General features: G+C 37.8%; 2 protein-coding genes across 5 annotated transcripts in view; one reads left to right on the top strand and one right to left on the bottom strand.

Annotated features, from left to right (window-relative positions):
• KLLN (killin, p53 regulated DNA replication inhibitor) lies at positions 1 to 1,565 on the bottom strand. Its single transcript, XM_088019890.1, is given in 5 exon segments — positions 1 to 377; positions 379 to 611; positions 942 to 994; positions 1,091 to 1,321; positions 1,433 to 1,565. Coding segments are annotated over 5 exon segments (876 nt in total). The 3' UTR covers positions 1 to 151.
• Positions 1,566 to 2,605: 1,040 nt separating this feature from the next.
• Positions 2,606 to 27,696, top strand: part of PTEN (phosphatase and tensin homolog) — a 100,523-nt gene continuing 75,432 nt past the window's right edge. For all 4 annotated transcript variants that reach the window (XR_015767089.1, XM_088019863.1, XM_088019864.1 and 1 more), the window contains exons 1-2: positions 2,606 to 2,771; positions 26,798 to 26,882. Coding sequence is in view for 3 of the 4 variants with exons in the window: in XM_088019863.1 (XP_087875989.1) it covers positions 2,693 to 2,771; positions 26,798 to 26,882 (164 nt within the window). In the remaining variant the exon portion in view is untranslated. The remainder of the gene's footprint in view (positions 2,772 to 26,797; positions 26,883 to 27,696) is intronic.

Raw genomic sequence — 27,696 nt, 5'->3', positions numbered from 1 at the left:
AGGAGATACCCTTTTGCCCCGGGTGTACAGAACCAGAAAGGTTCGCCCCAAGGGGCAGGGCACTAGCGAGGGAGATGCCAGACCCCCGGGGCCCTTTTCCTTCTCCCACGGTTGGGAACGCGCACTGTTGGCCGAGCCGGAGCTCCAAGTCTCACGTCTTGGCCGTTTCGCTGGCTCGGCAGGTAGCACGCGAATGGGTAGGAGCCGCTTGGGAGCTCTCCCTCCGAGGTCCGCAAGAAGCCGCCGCCGCGGCCAGCGGTGCCGGGAGGCGGGGGCACGTGCTTGAATGTGGGTGCTTGTGTAACCAGCTCCCCAGGCGCCAGCACCGACAGCGCTCGGGCCGGAGGCTCGTCGGAGCCTGTTTTTCCGCCGCGACCCGGAGGCTCGGGGTCCCGTTGCCGGCACACGGCAGCGGCACCCCGGGCGGAGGACGCGAAGCACTTGCCTCCCGAGCCATCATAGGGGAGTGGGAATTTGGAAAGTTCCCCAACTAGGAACACACGTGACCCCCTCCTGAAAGTAGTTCCGACTGTGGCCCGCGTATCCCTCCACCGCCTTTTGAACCCTCCTCGGTCTCCCCGGCCCCGCCCCCTCGCAGGGGCTGCCGCTGCCTACCGTCCCGTATTTCACAGTCGGGCCCGGGCAGCGCCGGCCGCCGGCGTGCGCCGCCCGGCACGGGGAGCGCGAAAGCCGGCCCGCGGCGATCCACCCAGCCGGGTTTTCACAGCGGCCCGAAAAGGGGCGGGGCGAGGCAGCCTCCGAGCCCCGAGTCTGAGTCCGACGCGGTGAACCGAGCTGGAGCCCCGAGGGGAGGGATGCTCAGCTCTCCGGGGGGAAATGCAGGGGGCTGCGGGGTGGGTCCCGTCCTCTGGGGTCCGCTTTCGGTGCGACGCAGGCAGTGGTCCTTGGGGACTTTAGACCTCCAGGGACGATGTGCTCACACGCAGCGCGCTCGGCTGCGAGCTCTCATTTTTAGGGCGAAGGAGCCGGGCTGCTGGGGAAGCGGGAGGTGGGGCGGTGAGAGGGAGCCGGATGAGGTGATACACACACGGAGACACAATAGGGGGTTGTTCTTTGTGCTAAGACTGACACCTTGAGGACACGGGCGGGGGGTGGACAGAGAGGTAGGCTTTCTTGGCAAAGGCGGCTGCAGGCGAGTCCCTGCGCACGACGGGGATATCACAGCGGTGCAAAAGGAGGACGAGGCTGCGGGCCGGGCCGGGGAAATCTGGGGGCGGAGGGGGAGGGGCGCCCTCGCGGCGGGGACCGTCCCTGCGTTTCCCTGTCCCCCGACCCGCGCGAGTCACCTGGTGCTCCCCACCTGTGCACAGGTAACCTCAGACTCGAGTCAGCGACACCGCTCAGTGCACCCCTCAGCTCTCCCCTTCGGCCCTCCTTGTCCCCGACCGGGTTTCTGGGCACAGGCCGAGACTTGGCTTGTTCTCCCCCCTTTCCACTCCCTCCGCCCCGGCCCCGCGCTGCTGCAGGAGCGGCCGCGGCAAGTGCAGCTCCTGGCGGGCGCCTCGCACAAGCCCGAGCGAGCCCCGGGCGCTCGCACTGGGCATGCTCAGTGGCGCCCGCCGGCCGGGGGCTCGGCGCTCGCCCCCGGAGCTGCCGCCCCTGCCCCGCCGCGTCCCTCCCCCCCCCCGGCGCGGTCTCGCCCGCCTCCCGCCTCCCCTCGGGCTCCCAGGCGCCGGGCTCCCGGCGCGGCGCGGCGGCGGCGGCGGAGGGGGCGGGCGGGCCGGCGGGCGGTGATGTGGCGGGACTCTTTGTGCACTGCGGCAGGATACGCGCCGGGGCGCCGAGCCGCGGCTGCGCTCGGCTCTCTCCTCTCGGAAGCTGCAGCCATGATGGAAGTTTGAGAGTTGAGCCGCTGTGAGGCGAGGCCGGGCTCAGGCGAGGGAGATGAGAGACGGCGGCGGCCGCGGCCCAGAGCCCCTCTCAGCGCCCGTGAGCAGCCGCGGGGGCAGCGCCCTCGGGGAGCCGGCCGGCCGGCGGCGGCGGCAGCGGCGGCGTCTCTCGCCTCGTCCTCGTCCTCTCTTCTAACCGTGCAGCCTCTCGCTCGGCTTCTCGTGCAAGGGACGGTGGAAGCCGCGGGCCCGGGCGGGAGCCGGCTGAGGCGCGGCGGCGGCGGCGGCGGCGGCGGCGGCGGCGGCGGCACCTCCCGCTCCTGGAGCGGGGGGGAGAAGCGGCGGCGGCGGCGGCCGCGGCGGCTGCAGCTCCGGGGAGGGGGCCGGAGTCGCCTGTCACCATTTCCAGGGCTGGGGCCGCCGGAGAGTTGGTCTCTCCCCTCCTACTGCCTCCAACACGGCGGCGGCGGCGGCGGCACGTCCAGGGACCCGGGCCGGCTGTAAACCTCCCCTCCGCCGCCGCCGCACCCCCCCCGGCCCGGGCTCCGGAGGCCGCCGGCGGAGGCAGCGGCCGTGCCGAGGATTCTCCGTCTCCTTCCCGTCCCGCGGCCGCCGCGGCCAGGCCTCTGGCTGCTGAGGAGAGGCAGGCCCAGTCGCTGCAACCATCCAGCAGCCGCCGCAGCAGCCATTACCCGGCTGCGGTCCAGAGCCAGGCGGCGGCAGAGCGAGGGGCATCCGCTACCGCCAAGTCCAGAGCCATTTCCATCCTGCAGAAGAAGCCCCGCCACCAGCCGCTTCTGCCATCTCTCTCCTCCTTTTTCTTCAGCCACAGGCTCCCAGACATGACAGCCATCATCAAAGAGATCGTTAGCAGAAACAAAAGGAGATATCAAGAGGATGGATTCGACTTAGACTTGACCTGTATCCATTTCTGCCGCTGCCCCTCTGTGCCTTTCTGTCACTCTCTCTTAGAACGTGGGAGCTCACGGAGGCGAGAAATTGCCATAGTTTGGGTGACTGTAGCAGCCAGCCCGGCTCGAATTTCTAGATCGTGTCTATTTGGGGTCTCCCTCGAGTGCATCCAACCTAGGGTGTGTTCGGCTACATGGAACTCTTGCCTGCTTGCAAGTGTCAAGGCACCGATGGGTTTCTCGGGTCTGTCGACGGGGTCTCTTCCGAAGGGCTATTGTCCGTTAATGCAGAATACAGTACACTGTTGGTGGATTAGTGAGCTCGGTAATCCGGTCTGCTGTATGAACAGAAAAGGAGACGCTTTGAGGTTGAGCATATTTCGATTAAATCTTGGCTTTAGGCCCTAGATCAAGGGTATAGATTAGATTAAAATGAAAATTAGTGTTGCATGTATGCATATTGCATCAGAATCTTGCAGTGATTGTTTTTAGTTTCCTGGGTTGCATTGATAGACTTTTTTTTTTTAATGTGACTTGTGAACTGATTTGCATAACTTTGGAAGCAGAATCATTTTCAGCATATATGGTGTTCATTGGAGGGCAAAAGGAGGTTTGTGTATTTAAGCTAAGTTTAATTACAACTTTGAACTGCCTTTAGAAGTTTTGTAGTTTGAAATCAATAGTGTCATAGGTAATATACCTCCTAAGGCGCTCTTACTAGATCTTTGTTAAATTCGCCTTTTTTTTTTTCCCCCCTCCTGATGGGGTGATATAGGATAGGGCATGAAATTTGTAGCGCAGTAGCATTTTATATTCAGTGGTCTTGTCACACGTAATAGAATGGAGATTGAGTGTTTTTTGATCCCAGATGATAATGTTGTGTAGGTTCTAAGGGTATTGTGTGCCGCAAATTGTGATTGCAGAGATTAAGCTTCAGGTCTTCCTTGAAATTTAAGTGTTACTGTGATGCCGGAATTGCTGCTCACCTAATTCAAGTTGCAGGTCCTCTGACACCTTTGGGGGTCCATTAATTGTACTCTGGCTTGTGTATAATGGCAAGTGTAATATACCAGCTCATAACCAGAATGGCCTGCAAGAGGGCATTACTCCAGCCTCAGATTGTGTAGGTATGTTAGCTGTTTTTCACCCAGTGTCTTAAGTTTACTGACTCAGGTGGCTGAATAAGACAGAAACCCAAGAATTGTAACAAGCATGTCGTTTTGGTTGTCCAAAAGTTAGGTCTTTGTACCTCAAAAGATAGTGGTTATTGAAAGGCATTGATCTTTGCAGTTTCAGGTATAACGAACTGGTTTTGATCAAGGATGGGGATAGAGCCCTCCTGGTTTGCAGAATGGGAAGTATCACAGACGTTCAGAGTTCCTCGTGGGCCAATGTCTAAGGCATGAAAAAACAGAATTAAGTCGTTGGTCTGAGGTGCCTGAAGTATCTTATTAAGGCTGCTATTAAGACCAAAATTTTGGTGATGTGAATTATAACGCTGGACAATATTTAGGTAAAATTATGTAATTGCATAATAGAGTATTCTTAATAAAAATTATGTCTTAGCAAATGTCAGTGAACATTTTGCCTAAAGGTTGAGTGGTGCTAAAGTGTCCATATGTCCTGCTAAAAACTGTGGGGAAGATTTGTTTTTTGAAGAAAATGTTTTATAGCTGAAGAGGTTTTATTCCTTTGGATTATATAGCTGCACGTAAATGTGCACAACTAATTTTGCCCAAGTGTTTGTTTTGAGATGAAGGTAAAAGTTACTGAAGAAGGAGCTTTATAACACACAAAACGTAAGTTTTCTGTTAAGTTAAAGGATTAATATTTTAAAAGAATATTTAGAAGTTCTGGAGTCTGCATTAATTGCAAAACTAGTCAGGGCTGAACTTGACCTGCTTGCCTAGAAGGTAATTAATTATGGAAAAACTTCTGATTTGTAATTTATTTCGAAAGCAGTCTGCTGTTGGTGTGAACTGACATGTATAAGAGCAAATTGATTAAATGTTTCTTTGACTTTTTAAGAAAAGTCCCCATGCAGGAAAATGTCTATAATGCTGTTTGGTAGATTGCTTTTATTATTCAGACTGCGTTTATACTATTTTTACTTTACCCATTTGCTTTAAAATTTAGCAGGGTTTTAAGTTTAAAATTATTCTACCAGGTTCTTTCACGTGAGTAGTGAGATGATTGCCAGTTCTCCTTTGATTTCAGAGGTGTGCCTCCATACGTGAAATTTCTGTGACTTAAAACTTTCTCTAACACTGTGCTTTTAGTTATGGTGTGCATAGAAAGCAGCATCAAATATTGTATCAAATGACTAGTAACACTTAATTTCTAGAGTTGTGGTTTTATTGAGCCAAATATTGATATAAAAAAAATCACTTAGGAAAGAGTCAGTGAAGGGTTCTTTTTTGATAGTTGCACTTCCAATAATTTTGATACACCAAAGCACTTTGGTTTACTTGGTTTCACTTTAGTGTTCTGTGTTTATTGTGGGGGGAAAATTAAAATGGCCATTGACCATTTTGTCTCTGGCAGGTTGTAGTATCTGTTTCAGCAGCTAGCCTGTGAGAAGTTAAATTCCTTTATGAAAGTAGTAATTGGAGTATTTCTGTGTGATAAGAAAGATTAAGAATGTAGTGATTTCTCAGAGGAAAATTGAGGATGATTATTTGCAAATTTTGCAATATTTGCAAAATTGAGTTCTAAAAATAATTTCTTGGTATCTTATTATTAGTCTGGAAAGTAGTGTTGACCGTGAGACTATAAAAAATTTAGTGTCTTTAGATTTCATGGAAACTTTAGGCTTTGGTTGTATTTTTATTTTTTGATAAGTTTGCATCTTTTCAAATGTTAACTGTAGGGAGTATTTTTAACTTGTAGAGGGTACAGGGACTGTTGAAGTTAATTGTATTACCTTTTAAGATTAGTGATTACTGAAATGACCATATCTTGAGAGGTGTGTGTATGTGTGTGTGTGTGTTTTGTTTTGTTTTGTTTTTAAAGACTCTGTTCAGAATTTTTATTTTACCCTGTTTCATATCTGCTAAGTTGCATTTCTTTTCTGAACAACATAACCGGGCATCCTAATTGCTGTATAACAGTTTACAAACTTCATTTTCATAAAGGTCATTCAAGAATAAAGTGCATCTGAAAGGAGAATAATTTACAGTTTATCTGACTTGATATAAGGAAAAAGGGATTTTATTGCAGTGCATTGTAAAAGTTTGCCCAGTAGTGCAGCCATCTGCGGATTTACATCGCATATCCTGCACTAAGTGAATATTAGATGAATAAACATCCTAAAATATGGTGACTTATAATCACCTTACTTTAACATTTATTTTTAGAAACTGTAGAAAGAAAGATGCATTGGTGTCCCTTTTAGAATTTTAATGACATGAGAAAGGCAGCTATCGATGTTTTAGTGTTTGTGTGGAACAGATCTGTTTTTTCCTAATAACCACTTAAATAAAACACACAAACTTCTTAATGTTAATTCTTATTTTCACATGTTCTCATTTTGAGATTTGCCCCATTTGCTGTTTGTTCGTTTGGTGGTAGCTTAATACTTTTTAATATTTTTTAAGCCACTTAAGTAATTACTTCAGTAACTTTCAATGGAGGAATACTTAATGGGAAAATCAATGCACAAAGTTTCAACGTTAATTCACTCTCAGTAAACATTTTACTTTTAAATTTTGACCTCAGCCTTTTTCAGTAAGACAAATGTTTTTATATTAAAACAGTATATGTGAAATGGAGTTTGTAGAGAGAAATTTAGACGTGTGCATGCACGTGATAGTTTTTCACTTACTTGAAGTGTTTGGCCTTGGTCGTGGTCCAAGGACTTAGCTCCCAGAAGCTGTGTTATTAATGATTGTATGAAACATTTATTTGATAACCATATTTTTTTTTCCTGTAGAGACCATGAGTTCTGAAGTTTTATTTTTATTTTGAGGAGCCCTCGCTCTTCCACACCTTTTTTTGTTAGATAAACTTTGATTTTAAGTGAAGTCAGTATTGGAGAATTCTTTTGTGACCTGAATTCATTAAGAAAATGTGTTAGAATTTGTTCTGAGGATAGTGACTTAAGACCTTTGTACCAACTTCTGAGGTAGGGGTCAGTAATGATTTCAGTAAATATTCAGTTCTGTTTTACAGTTGCTTTCTGTCTGGTAGCTTTGAAATTCATGCATTTGCTATCAGAGGTGTCAGTTATGTTGAGGTTAGACTGCATAACCTGAAGTTGGTAAGGATTTGCTGAGTGAAATGATATCCTTAATTGTTTTATAAAGGCCACTTACTGCCACATGCATTCTTTGCTAGGTGGTCAAAAGTGTTCTGGTCTGTCAGTAGTGATTGTCTTTCTAAGCATTGGATAAATTCACCTACTAATGTAAAATACTTCCATTTGTCAGGAAAGGTGACTCTTCACCTATCTTCTAAGTTTTTGAATTTTTTTATTGGTTACAGAAAAGGTATTAGCAATTTGGTTCTTTTAAGGTAATTTGCACTGAAATAAAGCCTTTTGGAAAAATACTAATATAAGAAGAATAAACATTATTTAGGTGTGAATTAATTTAGAGGGGAAGTTTTAGTTCAGTTCAGTGTAGTTAAGGCATATTCTGTTCATTTGCAGCAGTTTGCATTAAGAGGCAGGTGGACATCTTCAGGGTGTTAGGTATACACTTGGTTGTACTGAGAATATTGAGAGATGGATACTGTGGCTGCACCTGACAACAAAAGAATATTCTTACCCTGTACGTAGTGTGGACAAGAAGACCGTTGACGTATTATATTTTAGGTGGTTATGCACTTTTAATTGTCATCCATAGTCGTCACTTCAGACGTGGACAGTGAATCTAACATAGTGTGTGAATATTCTGTGTATATGTGTAAATAAGTGCAAAGTTAGCAAACTGTCATAATTCTTTTTTTTAAGATTTTATTTATTTATTTGACGGAGAGATAGCAAGAGCAGGAACACAAGCAGGGGGAGTGGGAGAGGGAGAAGCAGGCTTCCTGCTGAGCAGGGAGCCCGATGCGGGACTCGATCCCAGGACCCCGGGATCATGACCTGAGCCGAAGGCAGACGCTTAATGACTGAGCCCCCCAGGTGCCCGAACTATCATAGTATTTCTGAAAAATGAGGTTACCTTGGTGGATATTATTTTATCATTTTCACATAAGTTTAAATTTATTTTAAATGACATTAAAGTGTTGAGTAGTGATTTTATCTACACACTATGTGTACCTTGTTTCATTGTAGATGTTAGGGTCGCCGTGTAGGTTCTGGAGCCAGACATGCCTGTGGTGGAATCCTGGCCCTCCCACTTAGCAGCTGGGTGACTTTGAGTAGGTTACTTACTCTTTCTCAAGCTGTTTCATCTGTAAAATTTATCTTAAAGAATAAATGAGTTAATAGGAGTAATTCGCTTAGCATGCTACCTGCCACAATGTAAATACTTACATGGTAACTGCTGCTCTTAAAAATTGTAATTTCAGATTACCCATGTATGAGAAATTATTTGTATTTTCGTTTATGGGAGGAGCAGTGATTGTAACTGAAGTTCCTCAGTTTTGGACATATTAGAATTTTAATTAGTTCAAACTATGAGTATTTTTTGAAATAGAGATATTTCTTTAGGAGTTCTGAGTATAACATGTCTGTGATTTCATTGTTTCATCACAAATGGAATATAAAGGTCTGCTCACTCATACTATTGACCAATGAAAAATTAATCATGCTAATCAAAAAGTGTTTGCTTTAAGATATTGAAGTAAGATGAAAACTTCCTATTATTATTGCATAATTAAGTAGATGTTTTAAAGTAAAAATTTGTTATAATAAATTTTCTTTAGTGTTAGAGATAGGTCAACTTAAATATCACATATTTTATTCACAAAGAGTAATTTTCTCAAAGTAAACTTCTAACGTGTGATACAAAAGGTATGTCACTGTTTATCCATAAAGGTGTGTAAGTGTATCTTTTTAAGTTCATTTTTGGGAGAGATATGCAACTTTGAGTGCCAAGTTACACTTACTACAATTTACACTTAATGTAATCTGACAATGCATTCATATAATACAGGAATTTTAATTTGGTGGTAAACCTTTGTATTGCATCCCATTTTCAGATTTGATCGAGTCTCAATATAATTTTAGGCCTTGGAAATGGGAAGAAAACTAAAGGATTCTTTTTTTCTTCATTCATTCTTGCCAGGTATGGAGAAGGATGGAATAAGCTTGAGGCTTACCTGGTAAAGGCTGTTTTGTGTGCATAGGGATGGTTCTTTTTTTTCCTTTGCCTTTGCTGGCCTCGCAGCTGTCTCCCAGTACTGTCAGTAGTGAAGCTCTTGATTTCCAGTGAGTTTTTTTTTGCTTATTTGTTTCTCATTGCAGGATGAATGGTGCTCTGTCTCATTATATATGTGGCTATCGGGTGATGTGATTTTTAGGTATTTTGTTATGTGTTGTATAAACTAGCTGTATTTTTGGTCTAAGTCTCCGTTGTAGAATTGAACATTTTGACATCTTCTGGGACAATTGAGTGGTCTAAAACTCTCTTTCCTACCACTTGCCATCTGTGTGCTACCCAAAACTTAGTTGATTTAATATTATTAAGACTCTTCAGAGTAGTTTTAAATTTTATTTCCTTTGATTTTTGTAGATTTTTCAAACTAAAATACCAGGTTTTCTTCTTTATTAGTAATCGCAAGGATTGTATTCTGCCAATTTTGTATGTTTAATATTTTTGACCTTTAAAGAAGAGTATCTAATTGCTTAAGGTGTTATGAAATGCATTGTAATTTGAATCACATATTCTTTAAATCAGACATATTCTTGAAGTGATTTATAAATAGAGCATACATGGTCAAAGTTGCAAACAACTCTGCTTTAAAATGTATGCAATCTTTTTTCTATTTAAAATTCCTTTGCTCTCACGAATTAGTGAGACTTCTTTTTGAGTATTCTAGTCATTCTGAACTGATTGGAGATAAATAGAGCTGAAAACTTTTTTCTACTTTTAAAATGAAGTTTGGGGGATGTTAAGTAAGCTTGATTTTTAGGTGCTTATTTTTAAAATGTGTACTTATGAATTACTTTATTCTGAGTCTCTTAGAGATCAAATGGAATGCTTTTTCTGTTGTATTTTTTCAAAATGTGAAAACTGTTTTGCCAGGCTTTATTTAGCCATGATGTAAAATTTATTTAACATTCTCAATCATTCATGAAATATGAAATAAGAGAAAAATGAGGACTTGAGTCAGAAGGTTTTTTTTTTTCCTGTTTAATTAATGTAGTGGAGTTAGCTGGCATATATCCTAACAGTGTCTTATATTTGTTTAGTGTGTGTTTTTTTGTTTTTTGTTTTTTTAACAAAGCCTTTTCTTAATCTTTAGCTCACTTGGTTTTGCGTAGAAGAAAAAAAGCCTAAAAGATAGAGCAAGTACTACCGTCTGTCCCTTTTTTTTTCTTTTTCTTTTTCTTTTGTGGTATAGGAATCATAGCTCCAGTAAGAATCAGTAACTTGTTAAGAGATTGAGTCCAAAGAAGGATGTAGGGTTTTTAGGCACTTGGTGTAGTATTTTCCCCATTATATCAGTGGTTCTCAAACTTTAAAGGGCGTCAGAATAATCTGGAGGACTTGTTAAACCATAGATCACATATCCCACCCTGAGAATTTGTGATTCATTAGGTCTGGGTTGGGGCATGAGAATTTGCATTTGTAACAAGTTCCCAAGTGATGCTGATACTGGTGATCTAGGGATCACACTTTGTGAACCACTGTATTATGTTATCTTCAGTCAAACAAATCCTTAATGTGTTATTTCCTTTAGATTAATAGAATTTATATATACATTATCTCATTTGCTCTGTAAACCCTAAATAACTCAATATGGCAAATATTATTCTGATTATGTAGATGAGGCAGTAAGTGTAGAAAAGCAGCATGGTGGGGTAGACAGAGCATGGACTTGGGAATCACTTAGTTAAAGTCTAGCTTAACTCCTTGCTCAGCCACGTATCAGTTGTATAATAAAAGATACACTGCTTAACGTTAGTGAACCCTTTTTTCCACATCTCTAACATGTTGGTAGAAATCCTCATAGGGTAGTGTGTAGGTTTGTTAGAAGTATAGGTGAGGTGTCTTCTGAATATTGGTTGCCAACTGGGAGTGACCTCCTCCCACCTTGTCTGGGCATTTGGCAGTGTCTGGAGACGTTTTTGGTGGTCACAGCGGGGAGATCAGTGTGGGAGGGATGCTCAGGGTTGCTGCTCCGCGTCCTACAGTGTACAGGACAGTCCCTCCCACAACAAAGAATTATCTGGCCCAAATTGCCAAGAATGTGAGGTTGAGAAACTCTATTATTTTTTTTTAAAGATTTTATTTGTCAGAGAGAGAGCACAAGCAGGGGGGATTGGCAGGCAGAGGGAGAAGCAGACTCCCCGCTGAGCAAGGAGCCTGATGTGTGGGACTCGAGACCAGGACCCCGGGATCATGACCTGAGCCGAAGGCAGACACTTAACCGACTGAGCCACCCAGGCGCCCCGAGAAACTCTTCTTAACGGTATAAAGTGTCTGGTACATAGTAATAAGAGAAGTGTAATATTTGATACAAGTCAGTACCTTTGCCTCTAGGCTGTGGTATTTAAGAAGGTCAGTTTGCTAATACATGATGGAGCGAGGCTTTTAACATCTAGGTTTTCTGACTGCTGCTAGGCCAACATTCTTTATAGTAGGAAGTTTGTCCACAAAAGATATCACTGGTAACCAAAACGGCTTATGTGTTATTTGGCTGGTTGTGAAAGTGTTGCTTTGAACTTCTTTTAGAAAAGGCTGAAGATGTTTTCAGTAAGTGTGTAAGTGTAAAGCACCTTCAGAGGTATTTAGAAGGATGTTACTTAGAACTGCTCTAACAGGATGGATATGCTTTATTAAAAAAAACAACTTTTTTTCATTTTTATATTGGTAATAGTTTTTAAAGTAATCTTTAGCTTGTTTCCTTTAATTATTTAGTTGTTGAGTTGTTGAGAGATACTTTGCCCTCAGTGTACTTGTTTTTTGTTGTTTAATGCATTTTTTTAGTCTTACACTTTATTCTAAAGCTGCTTTGTTATACTCAGATCTGGTGGAGTTAAATGTGTTGATGTAAAATGGCAAATTTCTGACAAGTTATAAAAAACTTCTATCTTTCCAGATAAAGTAGGGCTGACTCTAAGGTTCTCTGATGCATGTGTTACATTCTTTTCTAGATCCTAACTTTGCTGAGTCAGCTTGTTGAATTGAAGTGCTTTATTTATCTAATTTCAAAACTTGCATTAATGTGAAGTTTTAAAAAAAAATTTAGGACGGAGCTTTAGATTAGTTCAGATATGAGAAAATGTCAGGGGAGTAGCTTAGTGGATTCTGAATTTTGTTTTGTTTTTAGGGCAAACGTAATTACGAAAGTGTTCTAGGAATAGATTGTTTGCTGTGATTTTTTTTTTTTTCTGTTTGCTTGATTTTACAATTTACTTTGCCTCTCACTTTGCACAAGCAGAATAAAATGTCAGGCCTATCTTAAAAATTCTTATGAAATTTAAGTTTTAACTCCATGTTATGATTTCTTTTTGAAATTATAGGAGATATCCAGAGATACTGATAAATATTTTAAAACTAGGACTGCTAATTATATGATAGCTTCAAATTTGTTAAGGAAAACAGATGGCATTTATTGCTGTAATTTAATTGAGTAAGGCTTGTGGTATTTATTTCAGTATGTGAATAATAGACTTCATTTGCTTGCTATACTTAAGAAAATTTCTTTTAAAAAATTTGTTTTATACAAATACAACCAAAGAGAATTTTTAAAAAGTGCCTATTCTACTTTTCTGAAACTTCATATTTCCTACTAGCTTCTAGTTTTGTCCCTGTGCATCTAGTTTAAAATGTAGTTCATCGTAGTGAACGTAAAAGGTGTTTGTGCGTTTTTAAACACTTTCCAGAACCCCTCATAATTGCCTTAGTTATTTTAAATGGTGAAGTATCAGAAATAGTTGTTTCCTTGTAGTTACACATTAAACTTGTTTCCAGTATTTGGCTAATATTTTTTTCTGTTACTTTCTGATTTTTCTTTAGAGTGGATTTAAGATGACCTAAGTAATTAGGAAAGATTTTCATGATTTTGATTCACAAAATCATAATTTGTTACACATAAAAAAAAGCTGAAGTGTTGGACCCTTGAAACTTTTTCCCCCTTAGTTATTTCTAGGGAAGCTATTACATATTTAAAGTTTAAGCATATTTGCTTATTTGAGTAAGACAATAACATTTAAACGCTTCGCATCTGTCAAATTTCCTTTTCCTATTGTAGGAATATTAAATTGTATTGCAGTTAAAGTGGATATAGAAGTGATTTGAATAAACCTTCACATCATTTTATATCAAAGTGGATATAACCCTATCACTTTCCTGTCTTTAATCAGGATATGGCTTGTCATGATGATAACAAGGAGCATTTTTTGCCTGGAGCATATTTTGAATGATACAGTTTATATTTGCATAGTTGCCTTGGTAATTGGTGATATTTATTGATGAAGGTTTGCTGTGCATTTCACTTATAATCAAAAATTGTATTTGTTAGTGTCAGATTTTAAAGTGTCAGATATTAAAATAGGTAATTTTAACCTCATTAGCTAAATGTCTTTCTTAGCAAATGTATTAATTCATGTACTTAAAACAAAAATATTGAGGAAGAAACAAACTCTTGTCTTTTTTAAACAAAATTACTTGTTAGAGTAACATTTTTCTAAATGAGATAAAAATGTTTCAATACTTAAACATAAGGAAATTTTGATCTAGGTATGATATATACTTAGTTGGTGCTAATGAAAACAAAGTAATGGTAAAAATTCTTTGTGAATGTACGCATGTATGTTTTTTGAAAACTGAAGAAGCCAGTCTGACATCTGGATAGTTTTCATGGACTAGTTGTCAGAAATTTATGTAAAATAAATATCAGTATACCGAAAGTATGATGCAGTTTTGCATATCTAGTTTCTGTTCATCCTGATCAGGATTATAGGTAATACTGTAAAATACACTCAGGTGCTGGTTATTAAGGCTATTTGGATTCTTTTTAATACTGAAAAGGTCACACAGATTGTGATTATTGTGCAGTGTCCAAGAACTAAGGCTTGCCATCTGTTACTCAACTATAGGAAGAAGTTAAGATAATCTAGTGATATGAGTGGTTTTGACATTTCTGTTTTTTGGAATCATCTGTGATAGTCTTTAAAGACTAATATCAAGTTTTAAGCTTTTGCAATAATAAAACTTAGTGGTTATGCCAGTGTTTATATTTTTTTTCTAAAATGCAAAGTTACTGGTTGAGGACTAAAGCTTATGTAATGGAAGTCTGGCTTTTAGTCATTTAGTTTTACAAAATTATTTGGATATTTAAGTGGAAACATCATGTTTTAACTTGAGATATTAAGTTATATGAGATTTTGGTATTTTTAAACTGTAATCTTCCTAACAGTTGGCGTATAGAAATTCATTATTACGGAACTTCATCAGGGAACTGATTTAATACGTATTCCTTAACTATTTGCTTTAAATACTTTTCAGGTCCTCTGCTTTCCTGTACAACTCAATTCTTGTCTTTCTGCTAGTAAATGAGTTTCCCCATTTGAAATTTTGCTTTTTCATTTTAAGCCACTATATATAGGTTGTTTCTGTAACCATAATTCTTTTTCACCCCTCAAAGAACTGGGTGTTGCCAGGTTGCATAGATGTCTTTAAAATTGCATATTGGACTTAATAGGGTCTGAGTAGTTTTAATCTACTTTGTTTTATTTATTATATTGACTTTTTTATTGAGAAGTTTGTTACCATGCCAAATGATTAATATGATCAGGCATAATATTTCAGTTTAGATAGGATTTTGAATTTATGTTCTCACATCTGACTTTGTGTTTAGGGCCTCTATTTTTTGTGTAAGAAACGTCTTACCAATTTCAAATTCATGTCTGATGAAAGTAGATTGTTTTACTAGCATCACTTTATAGAATTTGTTCAGGTCTGAGCTCTAGACCATGAAAAGAATGGTGCCTTTTTGGATAGACAGATAATGTGTACATAAATTCTCTCTCTTACATTAAGTGAGGCAGCACATATGTAGGTGAGATTTTTATCCAAATACTGAAAGTCTTTACCTGTTTTGTTTACCTATTAGTTTTTAAAGGGTGTGAGGTGTTCAGAGCTCCTTTCCCTTGTTTTCATTTCTGTCCCTCCCATCTAACTGTTGGTATTTTTGTTTTTCTATATGTTGAACTTTTATGTTTTTAAAAAGTTTGTTTATTGGTTGACAGAGTTGACTCCTTAGTTTTATCTTTCATGTTTCAGCTTAATTATTTTCCAAGATTTTAGTATGTTCTCCTTTGCATATGAAGATTCCACAACTAATTGTGATCAGTAATTGTGCTTTTTTTCCCCAGTTGTGATAATTGGATTTATACTAAAATGATATTGCTTCAGGAACAAGCATTTATGGGTAGCTGACTAAAATTAAGAGTATTACCTTTTCAAACCAAGCAATGTAGACTTGCTCTCATATTTTTTAGTATGTTTAAAAATTGCATATTATTAAGATTTAAAATATGAGTTTTGACTAGTATTTTAGTATATGTAATTTCAGGTTTTTTTTTGATAATCCACTTATTCAAGTGATTATAAAGTTGATATAATGATAAAAATGCCCTCAGTGGGAATATGAATCATATTTTTCAGTATTAGAACAAGGCAATTATAATAAAAATCAGTAATATGATTCTTAACTAATGTAGTAATGAATGCCAATATGTGTGCCTTCATATTTTAAAATAGACCTGTATTTCAAGTTTATATTATTCTTATCCAGGATTAAAATACAGCAGTTAGGCAAAACTATTTTTGCCATTTGGGGAAAAAAAAAGTCATTTCTAAAAGATTTCCTGGCTTAGATAAAGAGGCCTGGTTTTATTATATTAAAGCCAAATATAAAATGAGGCAGTCTAGCACACACTCGTTTGGAGCTTTCTTCCATTAAAATGGTTCAAATTAGCAGTGCTTTCATTGAAAAGTAAATTTGATTGTTTATTAGTAAATTTAAAAATTTTACAGTTTTAGCTTAATTAGTAGGAAAATGAAAACCCACTTGCTGGAGACACATTTTGTATTAGAACTTTTTTTTCTTAGTACCTGGTGTGTGTAGTGGTTTTCGAATATTAGGAAATTAGTACATGGCTGCATCTAAATTTTGATCAATACAGTTGGAAATGTTGGAATCTGTTATTTATTTATTTTTTTGAATGCAGTTTACTAATACTGAGTGAATTTGCACTAAATACTGCTAGCCCTTTGTTCTCAAACTATTGATACATCGCTTGTCATCCTTTCTGTCTTACCTGTTTGAATGTCTTTCTGTCTATAAAAATAGTGGCCTTACGGAGCAGTCCAAACCTGGTGTTTTAGATAGTTATCTCTGGTAAAATCGATGATTAAAAAGCTTGGCTTTTATAATGGAATGAACTACAGAAGTAACATAAACCTAACACTGAATAGAAAGATTAGAGCATAAAAGATACACTCTTATGTACTTTATAGTGATGCTGGATCAATGTTACAATTTTAACTTTCCTTATTTTTCATATACTTTATTATGATTTTGCTGTAGAAAATTAGAGTTAGCATTTGGCTTAGTTCAGGTATATAATGCTGACAAGTACGTCTAATGCATGTTGAACTGACGATCTTTCTGAAAGTTGTTTTGTAAGTTAAGCCATATTTTATTTGATTTGTCGTTGGTGGTGAGTCTGAGATGTTTGTTAGTGGGAGCAGAACCATGGGGGTGGGGTGGGGTGTGCGTGTGTGTATTTTAACAGCAGCAGAGTTCTGAAACAGGAAATCAGCCTTATCGTATTCATCCAGAGACCTAGGAAGAAGGTAATTGTTTCTTATGCTCGTTAAAACCAGTTAGTTGGGCAACTTAAATTTTTAGAGGTTCACAGATGTAGGTTTGAACAGTTGTAGATACATTATTTCATAACAGCTCTGAAGAAAAATCGATTAAATTTGTTGAGGGGAATAATCCTTCAGCTCTTCCACACAAAAAATTGTACTTTGGATTTTAGAGGATTGCTAGCATTATCAGTGACTTGATAAGATATTTTTCTGTGGTTCTCATTTGCTTACATTTAAATAAAGTTCAGAGGGCCTTGATTGTTGCTTTAAAAAGTATTTGTTTAAAACTGTGTAATCTTCAGTTTAAACAAAGGAAAAGTTAATTCTATGTCAGGTGTTTGTCATTGGAAATTATCTTTCTTTGTTAATGTACATATGCTCATAATTACATACTTAGATATTTGTTCACAATTTAATTTTTATCTGTCAGTGGGTACTTGTCATTTTTTAAAGCTATATAGTTAACATTTCTTTGGGCTAAATATCATGCATTGCTTACTGTACTGTGTTAGGATTATTTCCATTTCTTTCCTTTATAAGCAGTGCTATTGTGGATATCTTTGTCTAGTTTACTTTGTTTTCTTAGAGTACATTGTTAGAGTGGGGTTTCTGGAATAAAAGGTAAAACAATTTCATAGCTCTTTGTTATAGATTGCGGATTTCTTGCCAAATGAACCAATTTATGCTATTGCTACTAAGTAGAAGAATTGCTAGCAGTTCTTGATGTTACCTTTGAAGAATGTGATATTTTCCTTTAGAAAGTGAGATGTAAGGGCGCCTGGCTGGCTCAGTTGGTAGAGCATGGGACCCTTAAACTCAGGGTTATGAGTTCAAGTCCCACGCTGGGCATGGAGCCTACTTAAAACAAACAAACAAAACAACAACAAAAAGAAGAACTCTAGAAAGTGAGATCTAAACTTCATTTCAGAGCAGAAATATGTGTAAACTTTTCTGTCAAGGCAAGTTGGTATAATGTAACAATTTGAGAGAAAGATGTGGGGTCCTGATTGTTTGGAGGAGTAGAAGGCTCCAGTAGAGCTCATAAATTACTTGGCAGTCAGTTTTCCTTTCTGGTTTGGCACTATGGGCAGTTAATTTAGAAGTGTTAAAAGGAACCTAAAATTTATGCTAAAGTGAGTTTAAGTGAATATATTGGAATTCTTTTCTTTTATAATTTGTGTATAAAAACATCATATTGAGTTGCCTTGTAATGAGACATTTAAACTAAAATTAAATAACAAGACATTTCTAGCCCATGCAACCTCAAATCATAACAACTTCTTACAATTTTAATAGCTCTTTGCAGTTTATAGATTTAAAGATATGTCCAGATACCTCATTTGATCCTTGAAACAACTAGTAAAGAAGTTACAACAGGTGTCAGGATCATTATTTTGCAGAAAACAAAAATATTTGAGGCCCAGAGATTTAGTAACTTACCTGCAGTCATAGGCTTTTAAGTTGCAAAGCTGAGAATGGAACTTTGGTCTTCTATATATTAGATGACATTATGCATTAAATATTTTAGTGCAGGGCTTGGCACCTAGGAAAATATTTAAATATTCCTGGGTCCTGTGCTGTTTCTAATCACTATACTTTATTCTTAAAAAAATCCCCAGTTTTTGGAGCATTCTTTCTTTTAATATTTCTGTAGTTCAAGCTTTGGTACTTATGTACCCTTTTCACATTAGAAAATGAGATTTTAGGCTGCGTTAATTTGCTCTGTACAGGAATGATTATATGCTTTATATGTTAGGACAAATTGTTCTCAAATAATGAGTAATTAGCACTTTATCAGCTGGAAAATTCAGCAAACTCCTATTTCTGCTTTCCTACCAATATGAATCTTCAATTTAGAAACCAGATACAAACATTTTACACATTTGATAGAGAAAAATAAAATCTAGTAAATATAAAATCTTTCATTAAATGAGACTCTCATATAAGTGTATGCGAGTGGCAGTTATTTAAAGCATAATTTGATTAGTAAAGTTGATAATATGGATATAACTGTGACATACATGGAAACTATTTGTTAAATTTAAACTTGTTAAAAATTTGTTGGAAAAAAAATGTAGACCTGATGTAGCTTATGAATCAGTGGCTGATTTTTTTTTCCTCTCACCTGATCCTTAAGCATCTGTTGGTTGATAGCACTGACATAAAGCAGGAGAAAAGCTCCAGAAATTCCTGGAAAATAGAATTAAATGGTGAAATCCTGGTATTTGCTAACTAGCTTTCAATTCTTCTTGTTTTTTCTTGTTAGTGACTTTATTCCTTCACTCCTGCTGCTGATTTAGCTTAGGGTCCTTTCCTCTCGTGAGCCAGGCGACTTCAGATTTGCTTTTGATGCTTTTTGATCACTACCTTTGTAAATCTGTATATCACTTTCTATTTGCCATTCGTGTTCCATGTATGTTACAGCTCTATATTGTTAACTTCCAACTAACTAGAATTTTTAAAATAGCTTATATGTGATCTGTGGAAATAATTTTTCTTAATTAATGGCAGGAAAAAAGTGTTAATGGTTTGAATACTAGTACTGTATACTGGTATTTTAGTTTCTAAGTTATTTGGGGATAAGTATATCTATATATTATGTTGAGTAGTACTACAAAGAAACTTCAGGACTGCTTTATTTTCAATAATTATACTTAAAATAAGACTGTCTCTATTCAGGAACACATGATAAGGCATAAGGAGCTATTTTTGGTTATTATCCTCTCTTTGAAAATTCTGGTTAAATTTGTAGTGTAAACCACACTAATTTAGGTTCAAGTAAAATTTTGAGACAAGGCAAATATGAAATCTCGGCTCACATGTTTTTCTAAAGGCGTTTTGTTAATTAGGTGTAACTTAAAACATACTTCGTGTTTTCAGTGAGGATTGGATGCTTAGAACAACCAGTAAAAATTTATTTAGCTCATATAGTAGCCACATTATTTTATAGTAGGTCAGTTATATTATTGGTGAAATTGACTTCTGTGGACAGGCTTTAGAACTTAATTACCATTTATTATTTTCTTTCTCGCGGTCAGTATTCAGTGGTTGAGGTGGGATTGTTGCAGCACTTGAATCAAGACTGTCCATCATAATATATATGATTATCAAAACTCATCAACAAATCACTTAAGACTTTATATTTTATTGTACGTAAATTATACCTTAATTAAAACAAAACAAGTTGAACATGTTGGCTCCAAGGTGGGGCGAAAGTCATGTGTTGTGCCTGCAGATCTCCAGTGGCAGTGGTGGCTATCCAGCTTAGGTCTGACAGAAGGTGCAATGCGTGCACAGGTGCATTTCTTCTCTCTCTCTACTTACTGCATGTAGCCACTGATAACGTGGGGAAGGAAGGCTTTTGTTTCCCTCCCTTTGGGAAATTTGGGAATATTTTGCATTTGTTCTTAAGTTAAATACTTAAAAGGCAAACTGATACAGTCAAGATTTCAAACAGTTAAGGTTTCTGTTAGGCTTTGATGCTCTTTAGAAGGATTAGGTTATTCAATTGTCAGTGTCACTGGAAAAAAAATACCCAAAGAGTTAGAGTGAGCCCTTATGGGCTAGGTCTGTCCCATTTGTTCAACTCATAGACAACTGTCATTTCTGTTCTAGTCGTTTTCCGTATATTAGTGCATTTAATCCTTATCACAACCCTATGTGATAAGTACTTTTACTAGTCCCATTTTACACAGGGAACTGAAGATAGGTAACTTGCAAAAGATTACTTAGTAAGTGAAGATAGAGTTCAAATCCAGGCAGCTTGGCTCTGGAGTGTATGTTCTTTTTGTAGATCACTAGATGGCAAAAATATTTGGCTTCCTTCAGTGACCTAGTTAGTATAATTCTTTATGCGCAGCATTTGTAAGTCGTTAGATAAGATTTCATATTAAACCCTCTGCTTGTTCTTCAAAAGTACACCCGGTAAGTGCAGGTGAAGGCTGTTCTGTATTAGAAATCATATATATATAGTTTTCTCAGTTATTTTTATTTGGTTTAAATTGTCTAAAAAAGTATGTCAGAAATTTTAACATTGGGAAGCAAAAAAGTCATATTAGAAAGACATGTATTGGTGTAATGTTTGGCATAAGAAATATTTGTCTTACAATTTAGTACTCATTAATTGCTGACATCAGTTTTGGAAATGCCAGTGATTTTTGTATTGTCTTTTAGAAGTTTTTCAGTTTTAACATTTGATTAGTAGATTCACTTTCATTTGAACTTGCTTCCTTTGAAAATTTTATATTTTTATTATTGATGTGGAAATATAAGAAATCTTAATCTTTTATGAGGCAGCATGGTATTAGAAGCCTGGCTTTGGGTTATGTACCTAACTGGTTTGAATCATAACTCAGTACTTACTGGCTGTGGAACTTAGTGCAAATCACTGTCTTTTTGACCCTCAATTTTGTCATTCATGAAATGGGACTGTTACTCTGTAGGGTCGTTAGGATTAAATGGGAATGTATTTCCCGTACTGTGGCATATGTTCTCTGCATCTTTCTAACTTATGATGAATGCTAAAGTCTTGGGTAAAATCTCAGACTATGACTAAGGAAGGTGAGTATCTTGGAAAGTGAAATCTTCAAAAGACTGAATGCCTAGATTCTATGTAAAAGAAGGATTGGGTTGTTGCTCTGTAAACAGAGACCACCACGCTGATTCTGGCCTTTGTCTCCTTATGTGTCTGGTTAAATTGAACTCCCTGCCACAGCATCCTTATAACTAAATCCAGGCTTCTGTCCTGCTTTCTCCGTACAGCTCAGTGTCTGTGAACTGCACTGGATTGCTTGCTTTTTCCCGATGTTGTATGTATTTCCATATCCCTGTTCTGTCCTCTACCAGGAGTGTTCTAATTGCTCTTATTTGTTCTTCTGTCTACTGATGTCTGACTTACTTCTTAAGGATTATCTAACATATCACCTACTTTGTGAAGCTTTATCTGTGCCCCTGCAGAATTAATCCCTCTCTCTCTATCTCTTAAAATATCTGGGTCTTATATTCAGTAGAGCCTGTGGCACCGTTGCACGTCCGTGTGTCTGTCTTCCCTGATAGAGTGGGGACTCTTGCAGTGTGGTAGTCTGCTTACTTAGCCTCTGCTCTCAGTGCCCCTTGCACAGAATGTTCACTATGTGTTTGAATAATTAAGTGAATGAAAGAGGGGGCCAACTGAGTTTAATGAGTATATAACCTCCCCATTTATGTATAGAGACAAATGGTTTTGTTTAAGTAAGTTAACCAAGTCCTATGCAACCATATTTACTTTATTAGTTAGTATTCATAGTGCAAGGATACATTTGCCATTAGTCCTGGTTAAAATGACTGCATTTCAAGGGACTTTGTACTACTGTGCTTTTCTGTAAGACTAAAAATCTTACTAGCATCGTCACTGAAATTAAGGATCCAGTTGGAAAGTTTGTTAGTAGCAGTAATTATTATTTCTTTGAATAAAAAATATTTTTCTGTTGCAGTGCTCAGAAAAATTCAATTTATATTTTTGACGCATCTATTTATAATTTTTAGGTAGGAATTCTGGATTGGTGGCATCTGCCACTGCTTTGGGTCCCACGGCTGCCTCATTTGTTTTCTGTGTGTTCCCAAGACGGCGTCACAAAGTAAAGTTTATTCACCTTCAGGAATTAATATTGCTACAGGCTTGATTTGAGTCTCCAGTCTCTTTTTTTTTTTTCTCATGAGTGGACATAATACCTAAAACATTTTGATAATTGAACATAGCTCTTTGAATTGAGCTATGTTTTTAGGTGGAACTACTTTCTTGTGTGAGAATAATAGATGACAGCGATTATTTGTAATGTTAAAAATGATAATCCTGATGGTTTTGGAGCCTCTGTAGTAAAAGAACCCTTTGAGGTTGGGGGTGAGTTTTTATATTCTTAAAGTGACAAAAATTGCCACGTAGTGAATGCTGCTTAAGTCTTTTTTCATTATATATGTGTATATATGTGTATATACATATATACATTTTGACAGAAATTCAGCATTTTTTTAAACTACATACAGAGCTGAATTTAAGTTATGCAGGACAAGACAATATTTTGTCATGACACTTAGTAAATAGACTTGGAGATAATTATAAAACAAACAACTTTTAAAAATCTATTAGAGAAATCGTGCAGGTGCATTGTATCAGCAACAGAAAATATAAAACAAAAATGAGAAAAATATATATTCCCACCACTTAGAGATGATTACTTTTAGTACCTTAGTTTGTAATTTTTTTGTCTACATATATGCAAGTGGGTATATATGCATTCTTATGTCAATATGGCATAATGCTGTGTATTCTCTCTTGAAACCTTTTTTTTTTTAGTCAGTAATGTCTGTTCTTCCATTTCAGTAAATTTTCGTCTCATATAATGCCCAGATCATATTCAAATATCTCTGGTTGGCTCAAAAATGATCCCTATGGCTGGTTTATTTAGAAAAATATCCAGAATAGCATTGTACCTTTGAACTTGGCTCTTAGAACCCTTAAGTCTTCTTAAATCAAGGATAGCTACCCATCCCTCCTCTCCTTGCCTTTTAAAAAGACATTTGAGCGGAGACTGGGTCAGGTGCTTCAGACCTTTTGAATTTGTCCAGTTTATTCTCATGTCATTTAGCTTGTTTTTCTATCTCTTGTATTTACTGTAAATTAAAACATATCTAAATAGTTGGTGGATTCTCAGGTTGAAGATACCTTGGCTATCATAGATGATGCTATGTCCTTCATATTGTATCACATCGGAAGTTATAGGATCTCTACTTAACTTTCTTGGTGATGCTTAGATTGACCACTGAAATTGGGTGGTGGCTCTCTTTTCTGCCCGCTGTTCAATTATATTGGTTTTCTTACATCAGAAAGTATTTTGTCTGGTGTTACTTTGGCTCTCTAAGAAAGTTCAGTTCTTCATCATTCACTCACCTGTTGGTTTAGAACCAGTTGTTGATCCTTGCTTAAATCAATAAATGTATTAGGGTTTGCAAAATATGATTTTTAAAGTTCTGTTCTTTTGTGTTTATTAACTGATGTTTTTCTTTTTCTTTTTTTTTTTAAGATTTATTTATTTATTTATTTGTCAGAGAGAGAGAGAGAGAGAGAGAGCACAAGCAGGGGGAGCAGTAGAGGGAGAGGGAGAAACAGGCTCCTCACCGAGCAAGGAGCCCGATGTGGGACTCGATCCCAGGACCCCGGGATCACGACCTGAGCCAAAGGCAGACGCTTAACGACTGAGCCACCCAGGCATCCCTAACTGTTGTTTTTCTGTAAAGTAGATCTTTACTGTATGAAATGGGGCTATTTGGTTGCCCTGAAATACAGAACCTTCAGAAAAGTAGCATTAAATACTTAATTTCCCCCTTTACCTACTTTCAAAGTAAAGAAAGAACTATTCTAATAGCCACTTCAAAAGGTGATAAATGAAAAATATTTTGTTCTTTTTTTCTTTTGAATGTCTTTATATAGACTCAAGGGTTTTGATTTCATTTAGGGTGTTTTAATTTACTACCATTTACATTTTTTCTTTGATACTCAGATTGTTAACAACTTTAGGCCCTGGGATGTCCTTCATTTTAGCTCCTGTATCTGTCTGATAAAGACCATTAATCTCTGAATACCTTCCTTGTCTTCTGGCACAGAAAGATATCCCAGACTCATCTTGTACCTTCCTGCCCCAGACCTGGCACCAACTGTTGTTCTAAGGGGTTAAGTACCTTTTAATGTATTACATATTAGAGATGAAATCTGGGTCCATCCCGGGATTGTTTGCTGCTAAGATTGATATGCTTTTAGGCCATTTCAGTGAAAAGACCTAGAGAACATAGATTTTTATAAACATGAGTTCATATTGATATTTTTAATTAATGTTTTTACTTGATTTCTTGATTTTATACCTGTAATCATGAATCTTAAAATCATTGGTAAAATTTTATTTTTTTTCTACAATATAAAGAAAAAAGCTTGAGGATATCAATACTGATATTAGTAAAAATGAACTCTCAGAAGTTTAAAATTTCTTTGTAGTACTTTTTTCTTTTTTTTAAAGATTTTATTTATTTGGAAGAGTGAGTGAGCGTGAGGGAGAGCGCAAGTAGGGGGAGGGGAAGAAGCAGACTTCCCTGCTGAGCAGGGGGGAGCCCAGTACAGGGCTAGATCTCAGGTCCCTGGGATTGTGACCTGAGCTGAAGGTAGATGTGTAACCAACTGAGCCATCCAGGCGCCCCTCTTTGTAGTTCTTTTTGTTCTTAGAGTGCTTCCTACCAAGAAGTACAGTAAACTGCAATGTCCACATAACCCCAGGGAAATAAACCCTATTTCCTGGTTATCAATTTGATAATTAATTGGGTTTATTTGTTTGTTGCTGTTTTTAGTGTATGTTTCTCCCCTTTGCCACCCCTTCTCTATTTAGCAAACATTTTTATTAGTTTCTCAGTTATCATTTATGTGTGTGTGTGCGCAAATGCACGTGTGTTGAGAAGTTCAAATTCAAGCAAATGTATGTGTAAATGTTATTTATTTTATCCAAAAAGAAAATATTTTTTATACAAAAGGTAGCAGCATACTGTATATGCTGTTGTGTGTGGTCTATTTTTTTTATTAGATGTTTTTATTTTTTAAATTTTATTAGAGAGAGATCAAGACTGAGAGAGAGAAAGAGCATGAGCAGGGCAGAGGGAGAAGGAGAAGCAGACTCCCCACTGAGCAGGGAGCCTGACACGGGGCTCAATCCCAGGACCCTGGGATCATGACTTGAACCAAAGGCCAAGGCAGTTTGTTAAGACTGAGCCACCCAGGCATCCCTGTGGTTTTTTTTTTTTTCCTTAAAATATTTTTAGGTCTGTCCAATCAGTGTGTGGTAAAACTATGGATAAAACCATTTTAAAAAAATAATTCTAAAATAAAAGCTTTTAGTAACTTGATAATTATTTTTGGATTGAAAATAATACTGAAATCAACTCAGTAATGTGAAAGCAGCAGAAAGTGAAGAAAAAAGATCTAGAAAAAGGCACTGGATATGGGGAATTTTGGATTGTACTTGAAGAACAAATGGTGTCCAGGAGTACGCAGGCAGAGAACTTCAGGGATGGTGTTGAAGGGAGGCTTGAGGCAGATTAGCTTGGCTGTTTTTGGAAGGTCCATGTCAGAAAAATCATGAGATTAGAGAAAGGAATAATGGCGCTTAAGAAGAAATGAGCACTGCCATGGTCGACAAATGCATAGAAATGTAGATTGGTTGGTGGTTTTTTTGTGGTTTTCTTGTGTTGTTTTTTTTTTTTTTTTTTTTAGTTTGGTACAGATTCTTCTGGAGCACAGAAGTTTGTTTTTATGCCAACTATAGTGTGTAACATAAGTGAATAGAATGGCATGCTATATGTTGACCACCTTGATGGTAAATGAGAATAAGTTTCTACCTAAGTTCAGTATTACCAAGTCACAAATACCAAGGACTTGGAAGAGATCACGGTGGTTGCCTCAGCCTAATTGTGTGGAATAGGAAATTGAAGCCTGAAAAGGTTAAGTCACGTGTCCAAATTATACAACTGGATGGAGGCATAGCCAGGTCTTAAATCTGGCTTCCTAACTGTTGATTGTTATCTACTTTTCTCTGTGCTGTGGTGCCTTTTGTAACCATGAGAAATGAGAAGTTGTGGAGCTGTTTTTGTTTTTATTTTGATACTTGGTTTTTGTCCCAGGGTAACTTCAGTTCTGATTTATAAAGTCTGTGGTTTTTGTCTTTCATGTATACATGCCTAAATACTGTAAACGTGGAAGCTACTTTTTTCCTTAAGGGCCCTTTTAATGTAATAGGTAGAGAGATTTGAAAATTATTTTGCCGTATAATTATTTTGAGGACTTATTTTGGAATTAATGTATTTACCTGTGTTTCTTAATTACACATGATAGTTTATAAAAAATACATTTGACAACCTTTTACTAGCATAGGTATAGTAATTTTTATAATCAGCTGATGTTTTACAACACATACATGTAGTTTGCATTGTTGTATATTTCAGATATTTCCTTAACTTAAGTACTCAGATATTTATCCCAACATTATTGCTATGGGGTTTCCTGCAGAAAGACTTGAAGGCGTATACAGGAACAATATTGATGATGTAGTAAGGTAAGAACTCTTAATCTTCTGTTTCAAATATTGATGTATTCATGCTGTATTTTCATTTAGAGAAGACTTCTAAATCTTAGAAAATGATGTGCTTTGTGATGTAAACTTTATTTTTATTATGTTGGTGCTCTATAACTGCTTTTTGTTTGTTTAATGGACCTCAGTGGGATACAACTCATTTGATAAGAAATAACCTTTGACATGATCAGGTGTATGTGATAGGATATCATGGACTCCTTTTAATGCTTCTTACCAAGTTAATTCCCGGATTCCGTTACACTATGGTTTTTGTCTTTTATTTCACAATTGGGGATTAGGTTTAGATCCTCAAGTGGATTCATTCACTTAAATTTATTCATCCAAAGGTAGAGATAACTGATAACCATCTATTTTTTACATAGAACAGTTTATAATGGGGCATAAGTATACTAAGCATTTGAAGAGGTATTTGGTACCCCAGGATCTGGACAGAAATCACTGGGCAAACCAAAGCCTGACTTTGTCTCTTTTATAAACTTGCATAATTTTCTAAGTGTAATTATTATTCAGCTCAAAACTGTATTTCTCAAGGCTGATTTAAATAATTTTAATACATGTATATAACCTAAGAGTGCATGATATATTTTATGAGAGAAGGAATTTGTGTCTGTTGTATAGTCTTAATATATTTTCTCATTTCAAAGCAAAAATATATATGTATGAAAAATTAACTATAAACATCAGTAGAAAATTTAATGGCTTTTAAAGTTTAAAATTTTGGATTATTTCCTTTATCCTCTTATAGAAATCTCTTTCTTGGAGACTTTGAATTTAA

The sequence above is a fragment of the Eumetopias jubatus genome, unplaced genomic scaffold, assembly GCF_037043125.1.
Source record: "Eumetopias jubatus isolate StellerSeaLion01/CBP00866 unplaced genomic scaffold, mEumJub1_p1.0 scaffold_17, whole genome shotgun sequence".
Lineage (NCBI taxonomy): Eukaryota > Metazoa > Chordata > Mammalia > Carnivora > Otariidae > Eumetopias > Eumetopias jubatus.
The sequence above is the reverse complement of the archived record's forward strand: the minus strand, read 5'-3'. Positions and strand labels throughout refer to the sequence as shown.